The 18,191-nt window shown below is 39.3% G+C and overlaps 1 protein-coding gene across 2 annotated transcripts in view; it reads left to right on the forward strand.

Annotated features, from left to right (window-relative positions):
• The window catches only part of XPOT (exportin for tRNA), a 50,704-nt gene that overhangs the window by 30,126 nt on the left and 2,387 nt on the right, over positions 1–18,191 (forward strand). For both annotated transcript variants that reach the window (XM_075930966.1, XM_075930963.1), the window contains exons 13-23: positions 2,810–2,954; positions 3,105–3,224; positions 3,457–3,551; positions 5,130–5,199; positions 6,338–6,576; positions 7,368–7,653; positions 10,921–11,110; positions 13,031–13,147; positions 13,229–13,344; positions 13,668–13,715; positions 17,838–17,909. In XM_075930966.1, coding sequence (XP_075787081.1) covers positions 2,810–2,954; positions 3,105–3,224; positions 3,457–3,551; positions 5,130–5,199; positions 6,338–6,576; positions 7,368–7,653; positions 10,921–11,110; positions 13,031–13,147; positions 13,229–13,344; positions 13,668–13,715; positions 17,838–17,909 — 1,498 coding nt within the window. The remainder of the gene's footprint in view (positions 1–2,809; positions 2,955–3,104; positions 3,225–3,456; positions 3,552–5,129; positions 5,200–6,337; positions 6,577–7,367; positions 7,654–10,920; positions 11,111–13,030; positions 13,148–13,228; positions 13,345–13,667; positions 13,716–17,837; positions 17,910–18,191) is intronic.

Raw genomic sequence — 18,191 nt, forward strand, 5'->3', positions numbered from 1 at the left:
AAGATGCCAGTGTTTTGGTTTGCCTAGTTAAAGTAATTGGCGCTTATGTTTAATGAACACTGCACTTCCATAATCTCCTCCATGCCATGTAGTTCAAGGTGCTTCATAAGAAGATACTGGGAAATCAGTTTTTTACACACATCAGTAAACCATACTGGTTTAAAATTATTAAATATTTTTTACCTTTTTTTACACTTTCAAATGCATTGATTTCAGTTAAAACACGGAATACAAAGTGTACATTGCTCACTTTATTACAAATATTTGTACTGTAAACATGATAAAACTAGTATTTTTCAGTTCATTATACATAAGACAAACAGGTTTGTTTACATTTACAGGAAATAATGCTGCTTGCTTCTTATTTACAGTTTGCCTGATAGTGAGAACAGGTATTTGTGTGGCACTATTTGTAGATGATTTTGCATATCTAGAACGAAAATATCTTGCTAAACATTCATATACCCCTTCATGCTTCACCGAGCATTCCAGAGGACATACTCCTATGCTGATTATTTGTTTTAAAAAACAAACACAAAAATATGTTAATTATTTCATATTTCATGTTTTAACAGTCTTGTATGATGACCAGCACCCTCTCAAATATGAAAAAACCACAAAGTAGGTACCAATGTGAGATTTCTAACGATAGCTATAGTGCCTCAACCTAAGGTTTAAGAATCTAAAGTACCATACAGAATCTGAGAGGGATAAAGTGTGGCACATGCTTTAAAAAAAAATCTTAAGAGCAACACTCTGAGAAATTATAGCACCTTAAATCACCAAAAAAGAAAATCAACCTTCTCCTGGTGGCATCTGATTCAGATGACAAAAATAAACATGTATAGGTCTACATTTCTTTGGATCACTGAGCAAAACCTGTTCATGTGGATTCATGTCTTCTGGAATGGTGGCTGAAGCATGAAAGGACATAAGAACCTTTACCATATCTGGCATGTAAATATCTTGTGATGCCTGCTATAACAGTGCCATGCAAATGCCTGTTCTCATTTTCAGATGTCATTTATTAGAAGCCGGCATCTTATCTTTTGCAAATGTAACCAAACTTGTTTGTGTGAGTGATTGGCTGAAGATAGGACTGAGTGGCTTCATAGGCTGTAAAATTTTACATTGTTTTATTTTTAAATTCTCTTACTTTTTGTATGTAATTCTCCATTTGTAAGTTCAACTTTCATGATGGAGATTATACTACAGCACTTGTACAGGTTGTTCCTTCCCTTAATGGGGACACTCTTGTCTGGCAACATCTGTGGTCTGGTGTGACCACGGATATTCCTGGATGAGAACCCAGAGCAGGAGGGCTAGCAGCTGGGGCAGCCAGGTAGTGGTGGAGCGCTATTACCACATGTCAGGAAGACTGTGGCCGGGCCTGTACCAACCCAAGAGGGAAAACAGAGCCGAGGCCATGGCAGAATTAGCACAGCTGGGGCCATGTGCCACCTGGCAGCAGGACTGGGGTTGCAGCCGCAGAAGCCCAAGAGGGAAAGCCTGGCTGGGGCCATGTGACACCCAGTGAGAGCGGGGCTGGGGCTGGCCAGCAGGCAGCCTGGCAAGTCCAGGGAGCCAGCAGCAGGGAGGGAGATGGGCTGAAGGGTCAGGGGACCTCCCCTTGTCTGGCACATTCTCTCATCTGGGACTGGTCAGGTCCTGAGGGTGCTGGACCTGGGAGGTCCAACCTATATTAGGTGAATTGAAAAATACTATTTCATTTGTTTTTTTACGTTGCAAATACTTGTATAAGAAAAATGTAGTAGTGTACACTTTGTATTGTGTGGTAATTGAAATAAATATATTTGAAAATGTAGAAAACATCCGGAAATATTTTAGTAGTAGTCTGGCAGGGATGGGCAATAATTGTTAATGGGGAACCACTCAAAGATTTTGTTAAGTAGCCAAGGGCTGCACTTGTGTGGAGGGGGCTCAGGATCTGGGATGGAGGTTGGGGTGCAGAAGGGATCTTGGGGTAGACTACTGGGGTACAGGAGAGGGTGTAGGGTATGAGAGGGAGTCTGGGTAAAGGAGGGGAGGGAGGGTTGTAATTTGAGGCAGGCACTTGGGGGGCAGAGTACAAAAGGGGGTATGGGTGCAGGAGAGGATTCTGGCCTGGGGGAGGTGTTGGATGCGGTGCAGGGATGGGGAGGGAGTTGTGGCTTGGATGAGGTGGGGATAGGGGAGACAGAGGGTTGAATGGTAGCCTGGAGCAGGTAGTTGGAGAGAGGGGGTGAGGTGCCAGGGTGGGCTCTGGTTGTGAGTTGCTCCCAGCCAGCAATCCTGCACGAACCTGAGACAGGCTGCAGTCCCAAGCTGCTTCATGTGGTTCTTCTCCAGCATGAGGGGAGAGTGAGTGAGAGAGGAGGCTTCACATGCTGTCCCTGCCCCCAGCAAAATTTCTAAGTTTCTATTGGCTAGAAGTTGTCCAATGGGAGCTGATAGATTTTGATCGGTGGTGGGAACTGCAGGCGAAGCTCCCTCCCCTCTCCCCAGCATCCAGAGCACGCAACTGTTGAAAGCAGCATGAGCTGCTCTGTGCCTAAGGGTCCCAGTGAGGTGGCCATGGGCTGAATCCGGCTGCTTGGCAGTTCAGATCCAGCTCTCGGACTGTATATTGCCCACCCCGGTCTATGGTTTAACAATATGATAATTGTGCAATTAATCATATTTAAATCACATAATTAATTTTTAATCTTTTGACAGCTCTGTTATAAAAATATTGATAGCTTAAGTATTTTATGAAGGTCAAGGGAGTAATGTGACTTTTATTAAGGCATAATCTTGTATCTTTTGTTAGGAATTGGCAGGCTACACGATTTATGGAAGTAGAAGTAGCAATAAGGCTCCTGTATATGTTGGCTGAGGCTCTCCCTGTATCTCATGGTGCTCATTTCTCAGGAGATGTTTCAAAAGCAAGTGCTTTGCAGGATATGATGCGAACTGTAAGTATTTCAGGCGTATGCCACTTAAATGTTTCACTCTTTACTAGCAGTTTTTTTCTTTAACATGAAAAACTCATCATGACTATCAATATCTAGTAAAGTGTCATTGTAAATGATTAATCCTAAATTATTCATGCATTTTCTGTACAGCTGGTGACATCTGGTGTTAGTGCTTATCAACATACCTCAGTGACTTTGGAATTCTTTGAAACGGTCGTTAGATATGAAAAATTTTTCACTGTTGAACCTCAGCACATTCCAAATGTTTTGGTAAGTTTGATCATACAAAACCTCTTTCCTTATTTTCTCCAGACACACAAAGTAAATGCTTGGGATGTTTTTTTTTTTTTTTTTTTTTTTTTTTTTTTTTTTTTTTTTTTTTTGTATTTTGGAGAATTTCATCTATTTTCTGAAAAAGATAAAGATGATGGAAATTTTGGTTAGTTAAATTTTCTGCTAATTGACAGTGAAATACAAGCTGAAATGTTTGTTTTAATTGCAGATGGCATTCTTAGATCACAGAGGTCTTCGCCATACTAATCCAAAAGTGCGAAGCAGAACAGCTTACCTCTTTTCCAGATTTGTAAAATCTCTTAAGTAAGTGGAAGTTGTTTCAAATGGTGTATCCAGGTTGTATAAAAGAATTCACGCTGATAAGAGAGTGCTTTGGCTATTTGAACAAAGCAGCAGGGGTTGAAATGAGCAAGCATGAAGTGGTACACCATAAAAACACTTCTCTGGCAGATGCATTAGGTTTGTGGTCAGACCGTACTACAGACACTCTTAAAATGTCAAGGAGAAAAACGGGTGTGAACTATCCCAATTCACCTCACTTTGGTATTAACAATGAACTCTAATGATGGTGATATACCTGTCTATTTTCTCAGCTAATCACCTTAAAGATACCATCCAGCACTTGTGAGCAGACCATGGACTTGTGAAGTCCAGTATTACTATCATTCCTCAATGTGATATCCTGAGAACAGTTAACAGAAGAGTTAACAAATTTTTGAATATGCATTTGTTCTTTTTAGTCTATTAGGCAAAACCATGTTCTCTGTGGGAGTTATTTAATTCAGTTAAAACTCTTCAATCTGTGGTAGGGTTAGTTACAGGAAATCACACTGGTTCTACTTAAGCACAGATATTGCACCGACCTACATCAGATATTGAAACCTGACACTTTTTCTCATTAACGGTTGAAAACACTTAAATGAACCATAGCCTATACTACACACCAGTGTTAGGCATGTGGAACATTCATCTCTGAGCAACAGCTATATACCAAACCCACCCTTTCGGTAATCAGCGCTATGTCACTGGAAAGGCTTCTCCTGTCGACATAGAAGCCGCCTCTTGATGAGCGGGAATACCTATGTTCATGGAAGAAGCCATTGTGTGGGTAGCATATTCAGTAAGGGTAGGTCTACACAGCACGTTTATTCCAAAATAAGCTATTCTGGATTTTTTTTTCCAAAATAGCTTATTTCAAATTCGCACATTTACACTGCGGGGAAGCCTCAAAATTAGTCTGAGGCAGGCTTTCCCTAATGTGAATGTGCTACCTCGATTTAGAGCCCCAGGAGGCACTGGGAGTAATTACTGTGGCCCTGGGGAAGAGCCATTTCAACATAACAGCAGTGGAGTGTCCAAACTACTGCTATTCCAAAATAGCTATTTCAGAGTAAGCGTTATTCCTTGTGGAATGAGGTTTACAGATTTCAAAAGAAGCCATCTATTATTTCAAAATGATTTTGAAATAACAGAATTGCAGTGTAGACGCTCACATTGTTATTTTGAAATAACGGCTGTTATTTCGAAATAACTGTGCTGCACAGACATATGCACTGCTGCAGCCTTGTAAGCTGAAACTGAAATCAACAGGGTTGTTCCCACTTCTCAGCTATTTTTCTAGGCTCTCAGCAGACTCATGCAGACGTCTTTTTATTATTACATTTGCATTTTTGAGGTTTTCCTCAGTGCTAACCAGGGACTTTTCATATTTAAAAAAAAAAAGTTATTCTGGAGAACACAGGAATATGAGAGGTGGCAGTTCATTTTGCTGATCCAACTGAAACTTTAGTCTCTCCAACTGATTCTCTTGCAGTGCTGCTAAATTTTTTGCAACTGGTAACTTACAGAAATATGTAATACTAGTTAAATATTTTACTTCAGTAAACAGATGAACTCCTTTATTGAAGATGTTCTGAATAGAATACAAGATCTGCTAGAACTTTCTCCACCTGTAAGTACTTATTTGCTATAAGATCTTACAGATGAAGCGTGTGAATTTTTATGTTCATTTGGTGTTGAGATACTAAGACTCTAATCAGTAAATACTTCAGTATATTTATCATTTTCTACACATGAGTAGTCCTACTGAATTCCTGAGACTACTCATGTGATTAGTTAGGCACACGCTTAAGTATCTTGTTGAATAGGGTCCTAGGAATCATGCATTTTAGAAATACCTGTGTAGATGAGATTTCTACCTGTTGACTCTTTGCAAATATTTGAAGCTGGTAGGTCTGCAAACAATTGTATAAATAGGTGTTGCTTCTGTTTAAAATCTTCTGATTTGTCATGAGCACTGGAGAGGTACATTGTAGTGGGCCTAAATAACTGAGGCCTGCCCTGATGTGAGAAATTTATTAGAAGATAGACTTAATGAGGTTAGAGAGATTATTAGGCTGAAAACAGAATGTTTATGCTCAATACAATAAGTAAATTGGTCAGTAGGCTAAAAAGGCATAATGCCTGAGCAAGAAAGAGGGAGAACACAAATGCAGTCCTTTACTAAAAATGGACAAGATAAGTTTAAGACTGTAGAGAAGTAGTAGTGTAGGTTGAGCATCAACAGGATTTGCTACATAGGGATTGGTTCCTGCAAAGTAACTTAAGCCAATCAAGAAATATGTGGTGGTGTATCTACTAGATATGTAAATATATATGAAGGAAGAAGTTTTCTATGCTATTTTGGCATGTCCTATACCTACCCTCTATGCTTGAGTGTTATCTCAGTGTAGCTTTGCTGCATGCCAAATAAAGGAAACCTGAGTGACACAATCTGGGGTCTAGCTGAGGCTTTTTTTAATCTCAGAAAACTAGATGAAACAGCACAGGATATGGTGTTCTGGATAAGCAAAGTGGGATTCCCTCCAAGACCTCTTCCAGCAGGCTGTATTTCACACACTTCTAATTTATACTTAAATTTATAAATAAAACTCTTAACTTAAAACTTTATTTTAATTTTTGTGAAAACTTTTTCTATAGAGATTTCTCTTTACTCATTGTCCTTGGATAATTCTCTTTCGAATTTTCTATAAATTTAATAGAATAAAATTTCAGGAATTGACTTGTATATATTTTCGTTTTGGTTCTAGGAAAATGGTTACCAGGCTTTATTAAGCAGCGATGATCAATTGTTCATTTATGAGACAGCTGGCGTGCTGATAGTTAACAGTGAATACTCTGCAGAAAGGAAACAGGTTCTAATGAGGAATCTGTTAACTCCATTAATGGAGAAGTTTAAAGTGCTGCTTGAAAAACTGATGATGGCACAAGATGAGGACAGACAGATGGCATTGGCCGACTGCCTCAATCATGCTGTTGGCTTTGCTAGGTGGGTACATTAAAATTTACTTGACAGGATTACATTGGTACTTTTATTTCATTTTTAGGAGACGTGTTTGGAATCAGGCTTTACATTACTTTTGTTGAGTGTTTATGCCAACATTGAGTTTCTATGCCCCAAATATGTTTTGGTTGGTGCGCTCCAAACAACCCAGAAAATCCGGGAAGGTACTTTTTAGGAAAGGGTGTCAATCAACATTCCCTGTAACTTTTTCCATGTGCAGAATAAATTTTATGTTCACCAAAATGTGTGGATATGCACCACCAGTAGAAACACATGCTGGGGGCACTCTGCTAATTAGTTGCGTGGCATTTGAAACTCTCTTGGTGACTGCCCAAGTGCTCAGCTTACAGGGATCACTAGTGTTGATGAAGAATTTAAATATAAAGTGTCTTCAATCAATATTATTGAATTTATAGCAAACCAAAGACTTTACCATTAAATGGCTCATGAAACTGAAGAACGTCTCAAAATAAAGAGAATATTCTAGTGTAGTTCATTTTGGCAGCATTTGTAAATTGTAACATCCCTCAAAATGCTGTGTGTGTGTTTTTTTTTTTTTTTTTAAGTGTGAAGTGAATTGCATTTGGTAAATGATTTAAAAAGTTGATGCACTAAGTTTTTTGGCTCCCCATTTTAGGAAATGTTTAACGTTTGAAGAGTACATTTGAGTTTTTAAATATCTAAAGTAAGTAGAATTCTAGACCTGCACTGTTGCTTTTCATTTCCATTGAAATGTGAGTTACTAGAGAACTTTGTGTATTCATTTGCTTGCACAGCCGAACCAGCAAAGCTTTCAGCAACAAGCAGACGGTAAAGCAGTGTGGCTGTTCTGAAGTATACCTGGACTGCTTACAGACATTTTTGCCAGCTCTCAGCTGCCCCTTACAAAAGGAAGTTATCAGAAGTGGTGTCCGCACGTTCCTTCACCGCATGATTATTTGCCTAGAGGAAGAAGTTCTTCCTTTCATCCCTTCTGCCTCCGAACACATGCTGAAAGATTGTGAAGGAAAAGACCTACAAGAATTCATTCCTCTCATAAATCAAATCACAGCTAAGTTCAAGGTATGAATCTGTCAGCTTATGCGATAAGAGGGTTCCCTACACCTGCTTTCTGACCTTAGAAAAAGGGTTGGTGAACATGGAGGAACCTGAACTTTCCAGAATTGTACTTCAAGCTTTATTTTGTGGCTATACAATCTTTTTATTAATAAATACCTGCTTGAGGAGGAGGAAAATAACACATCTTTTGATAAATTCCCAAGAACTAAATGGGAGTTTCTCCTTGAACTGAAATTATCCCCAAAATCATCAGTTTTTTTGTTATTATTTTTAAGTTACAGCATCTGGATTTTGATATTTTGCTGCTTAAAACCACTTTTTTATATTGACAAGGCAACATGATTATCACAAAAAAGTAGTAAGTTAGAAATGAATAGGCAAATAATATGGTGCTAAATTTAATTTTGAAACTCATTCAACAATGAAATCTGAAGTGCACTCTGTTCCCTTTCTTGTTTTAGCAAGATTTACAGGTATGTACACAGATGCAGATACGTAAAAAATGTAGGTAGGTCGGTATGCACGCTCTAGATATGGTGTGTGGCTATTTAGTGGAAAACACTGGTGTGCAGGAATTTGTTGCATTATTGTTATATAACAAATATACACTGGTACTTAGTGCACTGCTATACAAGCTATGTCCATAAATATTGTGGAGCTCTTACACATAGATAGCAACATGGGTTTTTAGAGCAGAACTAATGTCTAGGACTGTGTGCAAAGGCATTTGGTATGTAAATGTGATTGTCAGAACTTTCACTATTGAATTGGAAAGTTTCTCAAACAGTAGTTGATCTCACTATGCTGGCTCCTCATTTCAAATTGTTAAATTGTATTGAATGAACTAAAAATCCATTACATTAAAAATACTTTCACAGTAATGTCAGCAATTTTTGTAGCTACTACAAGAATGTCTCATGGACCATCTACATACAAAATTTGGCCACAGTCTGAATAAGCTTGAGAAACCTGGGGGAACAGAATCTTTTAAACCTATTTTTTCAGATTCTTTTTAAATATACTAAAAGTCAAAGTTTGGTGTGAAAATGAAAATAATAAAGATGGAGAGGAAGAGTTAATGTATAATATACATTTCTGCCATATCACGGTGATATGGCGGAAATGTATATTATAACATGAGGAATTTAGGCTCTGGAGCATTGTTGGGAGTTTCACATTTGAACTCTATGGTGCAATGGTGATGGGCAGGGCTTGACGAACGGCAGCGAAAACCACTCGCCAGCCCCATACTGCGCATGCGCGTGCCGTGAATGAGTGGGGCGCGCGGCTGAAATCTACTAGCCATGGGCAAGTAGATTGTATTGTTTGTCGAGCACTGGTGATGGGATATGAAGATTATGGCAAATTTTGGGAGGTTAGGGAAAGAGCGTTTTCACACTGGTGTTGTAGCCTGTTAATCTTGAACTTTCTTCAATGTCAACTGAAAAACTAAGTAAGGAATTAAGTAACCATATTGGTGAGATAAATAAGTAGAGAGAGCCTGATGACCCAGAAAAGGCCTATAGTGAATTGAGGAAAAGAGGAATGAAATGTTAGGCGGTCAGGCATAATGGGGAAGCACGTAACAGTGACAAGAAAAATAAACTGGGCAATTCTAAGTATAACTTTAGTGTTGATGATGATGATGAGCCTAATTACACGTAGCTTTTTCTCATCTTCACTTTTTCAGTTTGATTAATCCTTTTTCTCATGAGTGACTTACATCTTCATAAACAGCTGATATCTGTATATTCATAAAAGCTGCCTAATGTTTTGAAAACATGCTGCTAATGACAATGACTTCAGGTTTAACAGGCAAGAGACAATGTATCATTGCCCTACCCTTCTGATGGTGTGCATATTTGAGAATATATGATGTTGTCTGGCTTGATATGTATATAATATACATGAGGTTTAAATGGATGCATGTAATCGCAAAGTCTTGAAGTCTTCGCTAGAGTTCAGCATTTGAATGCTCTTGAGCTACAATCTCATACACCTGTTTATGGACTGCTGCTGACTGCAAGAACAACAAATTTGAAACTTCTCATGTCACCAAAATGTCATCTAACAATTTTTTAAAAATTCTATTCTGCCAGACATTCATGTTCAATGTTCCCTCTACATACATTTTTGTTGCGCACAGAAGCGTGTGTGGATGTGCACTACCAGTAGTAATATGCTGCTGGCTGTGGGTACTCTGTTAATCAGGTGGGCAGAATTTGAATCTCTCCTGGGTGGCCGTCCTCATTTTGCAGAGAATACTGGTCATGTCTGTTTGAAGTAGGGATGTAAAAGTGTAAATGGGCTCATGGGTTAACATTCCCAATTACACACAGGCTGCTGGTATGCGTGGAGAGCTGCCTGCTGCCCCATGCTGTTCCCTCTAATACAGAGGCAGCAATGCTGAGAGGTGGGTGAGTGCTGGTTTAAACACTGGCTCCCCATATGTACTGGCTCCTGGGGAGCTGGTGTTTTAGCTGGCTCCCTGTGTATACCGGCTCTCAGGGAGCAGATTGCTACACTGCATGTAAGTGTGCAACCACTGAAACTTTCAGTGGTCACATGTTTACTTAATTACATGCATTTTAACATCCCCAATATGAAGATTCAGATTGGAGGAAATGAAGTTAATCTGATGACCTCTTACTATTTTGAGGCTTTAACTTCAACAGTTTTCTTGGTTAAGAGTATCACAGCTGGTGAAACAAGAACAGAGTGGACTGTTGTCAACTTCTCGATTTTGAAATCTCTTTAGAATTCATCTAACATTTTCTATAATTTAAATGTAATTTTGCAATCCAACCTCTTGAGGCTTTCTGGGATTTTGAAGCAAGCACTGTGTATGTGATTGGAAAGAAGAGTAAAATTCCTACTTCAGAATTTGCAGGGCTGAGATTGGATGATACATCTGTTGGTTGGAGAATCTCACATGAGGGATGGGAGAAATAGCCATTTCTCTGAAGTCTTTTTTTAAATAGAGGTAGCTTTCTGAAATGGCTCAGATTTGAAATATTAGAATAGTTCTTGAGGTGGGTGGATTAATGGGCAACAGTGCAAGAAGAATGCCTTATTATGGCTCTTTCTTCTCTTTATTCATATATCTACACTTGGCTGGTACTTGTTTTTAATTTCATTATGATTAAAATATTGGAAGTGACGACAACAAGTTGATTAAAAATGAATCTTTTCTGTGCTATATTTAAATTTATAGGCATGAGTTTTTGTAATGAGCTGTCAGCTAACATTGTTTCTCCTTTCCCTCTACAGACACAGGTTTCCCCATTTCTGCAACAAATGTTTATGCCGCTGCTTCATGCTATTTTTGAAGTGTTGCTCCGTCCAGCAGAAGAAAATGACCAGTCTGCTGCTTTAGAAAAGCAAATGTTACGGAGAAGTTATTTTGCCTTCCTGCAGACTGTCACTGGTAGCGGAATGAGTGAAGTCATAGCTAATCAGGGTGAGCAGTCACTCTTGGGGTTACTCCATGAATCTTTTTATGCAATATAACAAACAGTTTTATTTGCCAGAATCATTAGCACAATTCCTACTAAGCGCTATTAAGTATTTAAAGTTAGTCTTAAATGGATTATACATATGACCACCTCCACTTATGACCAAAGCGGTCATAAATGTAGATCTGAGTTATGAACCGCGATCTGCGCTTACAAACAGTGCGGTCACCATGTAACTCTACGGGATTCGAGTTACGGACCAAGCGTTGGTCCGTAACTTGTTTGTAACTCGGAGTGGCTGTACTTCATTTTGGCTATCTAAAGGAGAATTCTATTTTGTAATCTATTTATAAATACAGTATACAAAATGAGACTCGGAAGGACTTCCATACAAAGTAACTGAAAAGACTAAACCTGTTCAACTGATATAAAATAACAAATGGAATAGAGAATGTAAATCCTTGTGTGTTTGGCTTTACCTGTCTCAAAATACAGAAACAGGGAAACATATATAACATTGAAAGGCAACAAACCAAAACCCAGTGGAAGGTAGTACTACTTACACTGTGCATGATTAAACTGAGGAACTCATAGCTACCAGATTATTGCAGTCAAGAGTTGGGTAAAAGTAGTAGTAAGACACTTAGGGCACGTCTAATACTTACTGGAAGATCAACACTCTGGAGGTCAATCTTCTGGCATTTGGTTCAGTGGGTCTAGTATAGACCCCTAAATCAGAAGCTCAGGTTAGCTCTCATTGCATTCAGTACTCCTCTTTTTGTGAGGAGTAAGGGAAACCAACGGGAGTGTTTGCTCCCATCAACCTTCCGCAGTGTGGACGCCGCCAAGATTCGCTTTAAGGTAAGCCAACTCCCGTTATGCATTTTGCACAGCTTGACTTGCATACCTTAAGCTGACATTCCTGGTCTAATGTAGACCAGGCAATACATAGATGAGAATATCTACAATTGTTAGATGATCAGATCTTTAAGTTCTGATATGTGTAAGCTAGCAACACACAGAGGTTTAGGAAGAAACTTCTGTGAATTGGGTATTCCATAATTGTTACTACAAGAACACTATCAGAGACCGGATACTGGACTATGTACATCACTGGCACAACTTTTGTGCCAAGTGTAAATGTAAGATGCTTCTCATAGTAAATGCTGTTAAAAGACCTTTTCTTCAGACATGTTAGTGAATTTTCCCAGCATCAGCTTTCATAAATTGTCTGTCCTCTTTCCCCAATGTCCTGATGTCAAATAGAAAGGACTTGCTAGTTCTTAGGGGCAGGTGTCAGTTTTCATACCTATTGTGAGAATTGACATCTTGGGTACATGCAACTTACCATTATTCAATTTCCTTGAAATTGGTTCACTTTAGAGCAGTGGCCTATTTCACATAGATACTTCTGAACTGGTAAGCAGCTAGTAGTTTTAATGCATGATATTTGTCACAGCAGTTCTTTTATCAAAATCAAAGCCTTTATTTTGTATATTAGTTTGCCAGTGATCGTAAATGAATTAGTTTTTTTCCAAAAATGAAGGAGAATTTAATCTGTGGCTATCTTAGCTGTTTATAATCGCATTTATATAAACAAACTATTATTGATAGAAACATAATGAACGAAGATGTTTCTAGAAAATGTTTATAGCTATCTTATAAATTATTTCATAAAAACCTGTTAGTCATTTTAAGTTTGTAGAATATTTCCAAATGGTCTATATGCTGTCATAACGTTTTGTAAATTGAAAATCACTTTTGAAATCTCTTCCTCTTTAAATAAGAATTACATAACAAACTGTTCTGCCCTTTGTGATACATAAAGGTCTCAATCTTAAAAAATTAGGTCTTCTCTGTTCATGCTGGAGAAGTCTAGTTTTGTCTTTAATACTAAAAACGTAGTTTACTGTAATCTATTGTAGATGCAGAGAATGTGGAACGTGTGTTGTTCACAATAATCCAAGGAGCAGTGGACTATCCAGACCCTATTGCACAGAAAACATGCTTTATTATTCTTTCTAAGCTGGTGGAGCTTTGGGGTAAGTTTGCATTCATACTCTGAAAACTTTGTCAATAATTGTTTAGAAGGATACATCTGAACACTTCTTTTTTCCTCCCAGGGGGCAAAGATGGACCAGTAGGTTTTGCAGACTTTGTCTACAAGCACATTGTCCCCGCATGTTTCTTAGCGCCTTTAAAACAAACTTTTGACTTGGCTGATGCACAGACAGTATTGGTATGTATTGTGAAATACTTACTTTAACATACATGACAACTTTTAGGAGTTGAAATATGCATACAACAAATAATTGATTTGACTGGTAATACACACATCTCAATGTATGTAAAACAAGTAGATCGTTCTTTTGAGTGCTAATTCTGCAGGTCCTCCTGCACTTACAATTCAATTTGATTTCAATGAAAGATCTGCATGTGAACGGTTGAAGGACTGAGTCACTAATATAAATGTATGGTGTTAACAAAAGTTAACACTCAATACTAGGTACTGACAAGTTTGTTTTGAAATCTCAGCACTTTTTTGTTTGGGTTTTTTTGCAGGCTTTATCAGAATGTGCAGTGACATTAAAAACAGTTCATCTCAAAAGGGTAAGGCTTGTAAAACTTTGCATAAAACTGAGTCTTTTAAAGGGGTTTTTTCCCCAGAGTAAAGTAATCTCTAGAACCTAGTAAGTGTGTTTATGTGATGTGAAGGATTAATTCCTGGGGAATTGATAGACCTCACTGACTGGAATGGATGTTGTGTTTAACTCAAAAGTTTTTTTCCTCTGTTTGTTAGTATTGCTATTGCAAAACTTTTGAAGTTGCCACAAAATATAAATACAATTGTGTTAAAAAATTATTATTTAAATCAATATTAACCCAGTGGTTAATTACTTGGTACAACTACTACATCATGTGCAAGAGATGTGTGACTTTGAAAGAGTTCTATTCTTTCTCAGCCCATTTCTGGATCTCTTCACTTAAAGTAGTTTCATGTGGTAAAGTCACTAAAATGGCATATTCTTCTGTTTGCCCATGTTCATTCCATGTTAGGTGTGCACATGTTGCGTGCACCATTGATGCCAGAGATTTTTCCCTCAGTGATATCTGTCAGGCCAACTCTAGTGTCCTCTGGGCTGTGCACTTATGCATTGGTATGAGGGGCATTGCTGGCTCTACACCCTCTGGGTGTGTCTAAACTACATGGCTCCATTAATGGAGCCATGTAGATTAGGCTGATCGGCAAAGGGAAATGAAGCTGCGATTTAAATAATCGAGGCTTCATTTAATTTTAAATGGCTGCGGCGCTGAGCCGACAAACAGCTGATCATCTGTTTGTCAGCTCAGCGCGCTAGTCTGGACGCTCCCGCGCCGACCTGAAAGCCCTTTATCGACCTCCCCGTTATGCCTTGTAGGATGAGGTTTACCGGGGAGGTCGATAAAGGGCTTTAATGTCGGCAGGGGAGGGTCCAGACTGCTCCGGTCTGCAGACAAACAGCGGATTGGCAGAGCGGGGCAGCCATTTAAATTTAAATGAAGCCGCGATTATTTAAATCGTGGCTTCATTTCCCTTTGCCGAACAAACAAATCTACATGGCTCTGTCGACGGAGCCATGTAGTTTAGACGTACCCCCAGTTCCTTCTGATTATCTGTTTATAGTCACTGGAACAGCTCCTCTTGCTTTAGCAAGCCATTTATTCATTGGCTTTCTCTTGATCTTAGTTTTATTAGTCTGTTTATAATTAGCATAAATAGTATAGCTAGTTAGCCCCCTCTCTTAGCATAGAGGGGCTGTCTTTGCTCCTGGGGCCAGGCATGCCCCTGCTGTGGCAAACTTAAGCTAGTGTGTGACCCATAATCCAATTGTCTAAAGTGTGAGCAAGAGGCTCACATATGATGGTTCTGTCCATTTCATTTTCAAAATGGAGAGAGGTAATTAGTAGTGTCCGGCAGTAGTTCCTACTGGGACCAGTCCTAGTCAATATATTCATAAATGATCTGGAGAATGGGGTAAATAGTGATGTGGCAAAATTTGCAGATACTAAACTGCTTAAGATAGTGAGTCGAAAACGGATTGTGAAAAACTTCAAAAGAAACTCACAAAACAAAAGAATCTCACAAAACTAAGTGCCTGGGCAAAAAAAAGGCAAAATTAATTTTCATGTTGATAAATGCAAAGTAATGTACATTGGAAAACAACATCCCAACTTTACGTACAAAATAATGGGAACTAAGGGAACAGGGAGAGCGTTCGCTGTCTCTGTCTCTCTCTCATATATTGTGGCTAGTTCTCTGAAATCATCCACTCAATATGCGGCAGCAGTCAAAAAAGCAACTGTAGGAATAATTTTAAAAAGGGATAGACAATAAGACTGAGAATATCTTGTTGCCTCTATATAAATCCATTGTATGCCCGCATCTTGAATATTGCATACAGATGTAGTCATCTCCTCTCAAAAAAGATACCTTTGCACGGGGAAAAAGTTTCAGAAAAGGGGAGCAAAAATGATCAGGGGCTTGGAACAGCTGCCATATGAGGAAAGATTAATAAGACTAGGACTTTTCACCTTAGAAAAGAGGAGAATAAGGGGGGAGGATATGATGAAGGTCTATAAAATCATGACTGGTGTAGAGAAAGTAGATAAGGAAAAATTATTTACTTGCTCCCGTAACACAAGAACTATGCATCACACACAAAAGTAATAGGTAGCAGATTTAAAATAGGGATGCAAGAGAGTTGTCAAGTATTTGACTACCCTATTTGCATACTCCTCTGCCCCCACAAGGACTTGGGATGAGCCAGCTGCTCTGGGGTGGCTCAGCTGCGGCTCTGCTCTTTGCCTGTCTCACACTCCGGGCTGGCCCCGCTCACACTCAGCAGGCAGGGAAGGGGCTGGAGCTGCCTGGTGCTTGACCAGGAACTGAGGACCAAAGCCTGACTCAGGACTGTCATGCCAGGTTCAGGAGCTACCCCCACTGTGGCTCTGCAGTTTAAATGTAGTAGGAGCCAGGCTGCTTGCATGCCTGGCTCTTAGTACATTTAAACTGCAGAGTTGCAGCAGGGGTGAGCTCTCAGAGGCTATGGCTAATCATGTAGTCCAGGCGTGGCCTATCCATGGCGCTCAAGCCACATGCAGTTCTTTGATTAAAGAAATGTGTCTCCTGCTGCTTCTGAGTGGCGTGCCCAGACTGCTCACGGCTGGCCACTCTGCACACGGCATCCTAGCACCTGCTCACGGCCAGCCACTCTGCGCATGTGCCCAGTGCCTAGAAGGAGAAGTGTGTGGTGGCAGTGGCAGCTCCGGGACTCAGGCATTAGGTTAGAGCTGGAGGGGCCATTGGGTTAGAGCTCGGGGACTGGGAATGCTTGGCTCTGGAGGAGGGGTGGGTGCATTGGGATAAAGCAGAAAGCTGGGGGTGCCTGGCTCTGGAGAAATGAGGGGGATTGGGTTAGAACAGAAGAGGCAGGGGAGGGGGGCCTGAAGCACCTTAAACTCGAAGTCTTCGTGGATGCAGAATAAGGCAGCCAACATAGACGTCATATTTAAATTCCACAGCAAAAAAAAAGATTCAGCATGTACCTGGTTTACACTGTGTTTCTTTAAAGAAAATTCAAAGACTATTGTTTGCCAGGCTGAAGCAATTATTCTAAGATCAGTCTCTCTCCCTTATGGTTTTTTGAACCTCTCATATTTGCAGTCTGGGATAGACCTATAACAAAATTTTAAGAACTATAAAAAAGCCATAATCTTCACGAGTTTAAAAAAAAATGAGGATACCATACCAGAGATCAACAAGCTGGAGTGAAACAGGCACGTCAAATTGTGCTAATTTTTTAAGTTAAACTGAACTGAGAAGTAAAACTCACAGGACGTAATTGGGCAGTAGTGTTAAATTTAAAATACGTGTGTGTGTGTGTGTGTGTGAGAGAGAGAGAATATATTACTGTATTTTTAAAGGTGCTTTTTAAATTTGATGTTGTTCCTTGTCAAGTTCTCTGAAAATCTATGGACTGGCCGTGAATTTAAGGGACTAGAGACTTTTTGTTTTTTGTCCGAAATGTCCTGTAATGTTTTTATCTGTACACTTTGTGTACTAGATCTATATATAGATATATAAAAATAAATATATTATACATGGCTCTTCACACTCTATCCACCACTATTTTGGCTCCTTGTCTCTAACTGGTTGGCCATTCCTGATGTAGTAGATAGAAATTCTATAGACTACATGATTAGCTGATGACTCGTTTCTTAAAATCCCTCATTTTAAAAAAAGGCATATTTCTTCAAATAACATAGTCAACCTGTGGAAGTCCTTGCCAGAGGACTTGACCAGGGTTTAAAAAAAAGTAGATAAATTCATGGAGGATAGTTCTATTGATGGCCATCAGCCAGGATGACTAGGAATGGTGTCCCTACCCTCTCTTTGTCAATAGCTGGGAATGGGTGACAGAGGAGGGATAACTTCTGTTCATTCCCTCTGGGGCACCTGGCATTGGCCAGTGTCAGAAAACAGGATACAGAGCTAGATGGACCTTTTGGCGTGACCAGTATGGCTATTTTTATGATCTGGAAGGAATTCATAGCTTGTACCAAGAAAGATGGGGAGGCTAGACTCTTTTTAAAACTACTTTATATACCCTAAAACATCTTTAATGGCTTTTATTATTAATTTATATAAGGCTACATTTGTCTCAAGCAAAACTGGGTTGATATCTTTTCCAGGGCCCTGAATGCATTCACTATCTTCAGCAAGAATATCTGCCTTCATTGCAGGTAGCTCCTGAAATAATCCAGGTAGGAACCTTTTCTAGTTGGTGTTCCAAATAATTAAAAGTGAAAACTGAAGACATTACCAAAATTGGTGGTGGCAAACCTACTTTCTCCTGTTGCACTTCAGTAAAACACAGTTGTTGTGTAGTACTAAAAATGTTTTGCTTTGCTAATCCAACGTGACAAAAACAATAACATTAAAATACTGCCTGCAGGAAAACCAACCCCAAGTAGGCAGGACAAACACCGACTCAGTACCATTCCACTCAGTGATATAAAGCCTTACCTTATAGTAAACACCCATCA

Source organism: Pelodiscus sinensis, chromosome 1, assembly GCF_049634645.1.
Source record: "Pelodiscus sinensis isolate JC-2024 chromosome 1, ASM4963464v1, whole genome shotgun sequence".
In the NCBI taxonomy this organism is placed as follows: domain Eukaryota; kingdom Metazoa; phylum Chordata; order Testudines; family Trionychidae; genus Pelodiscus; species Pelodiscus sinensis.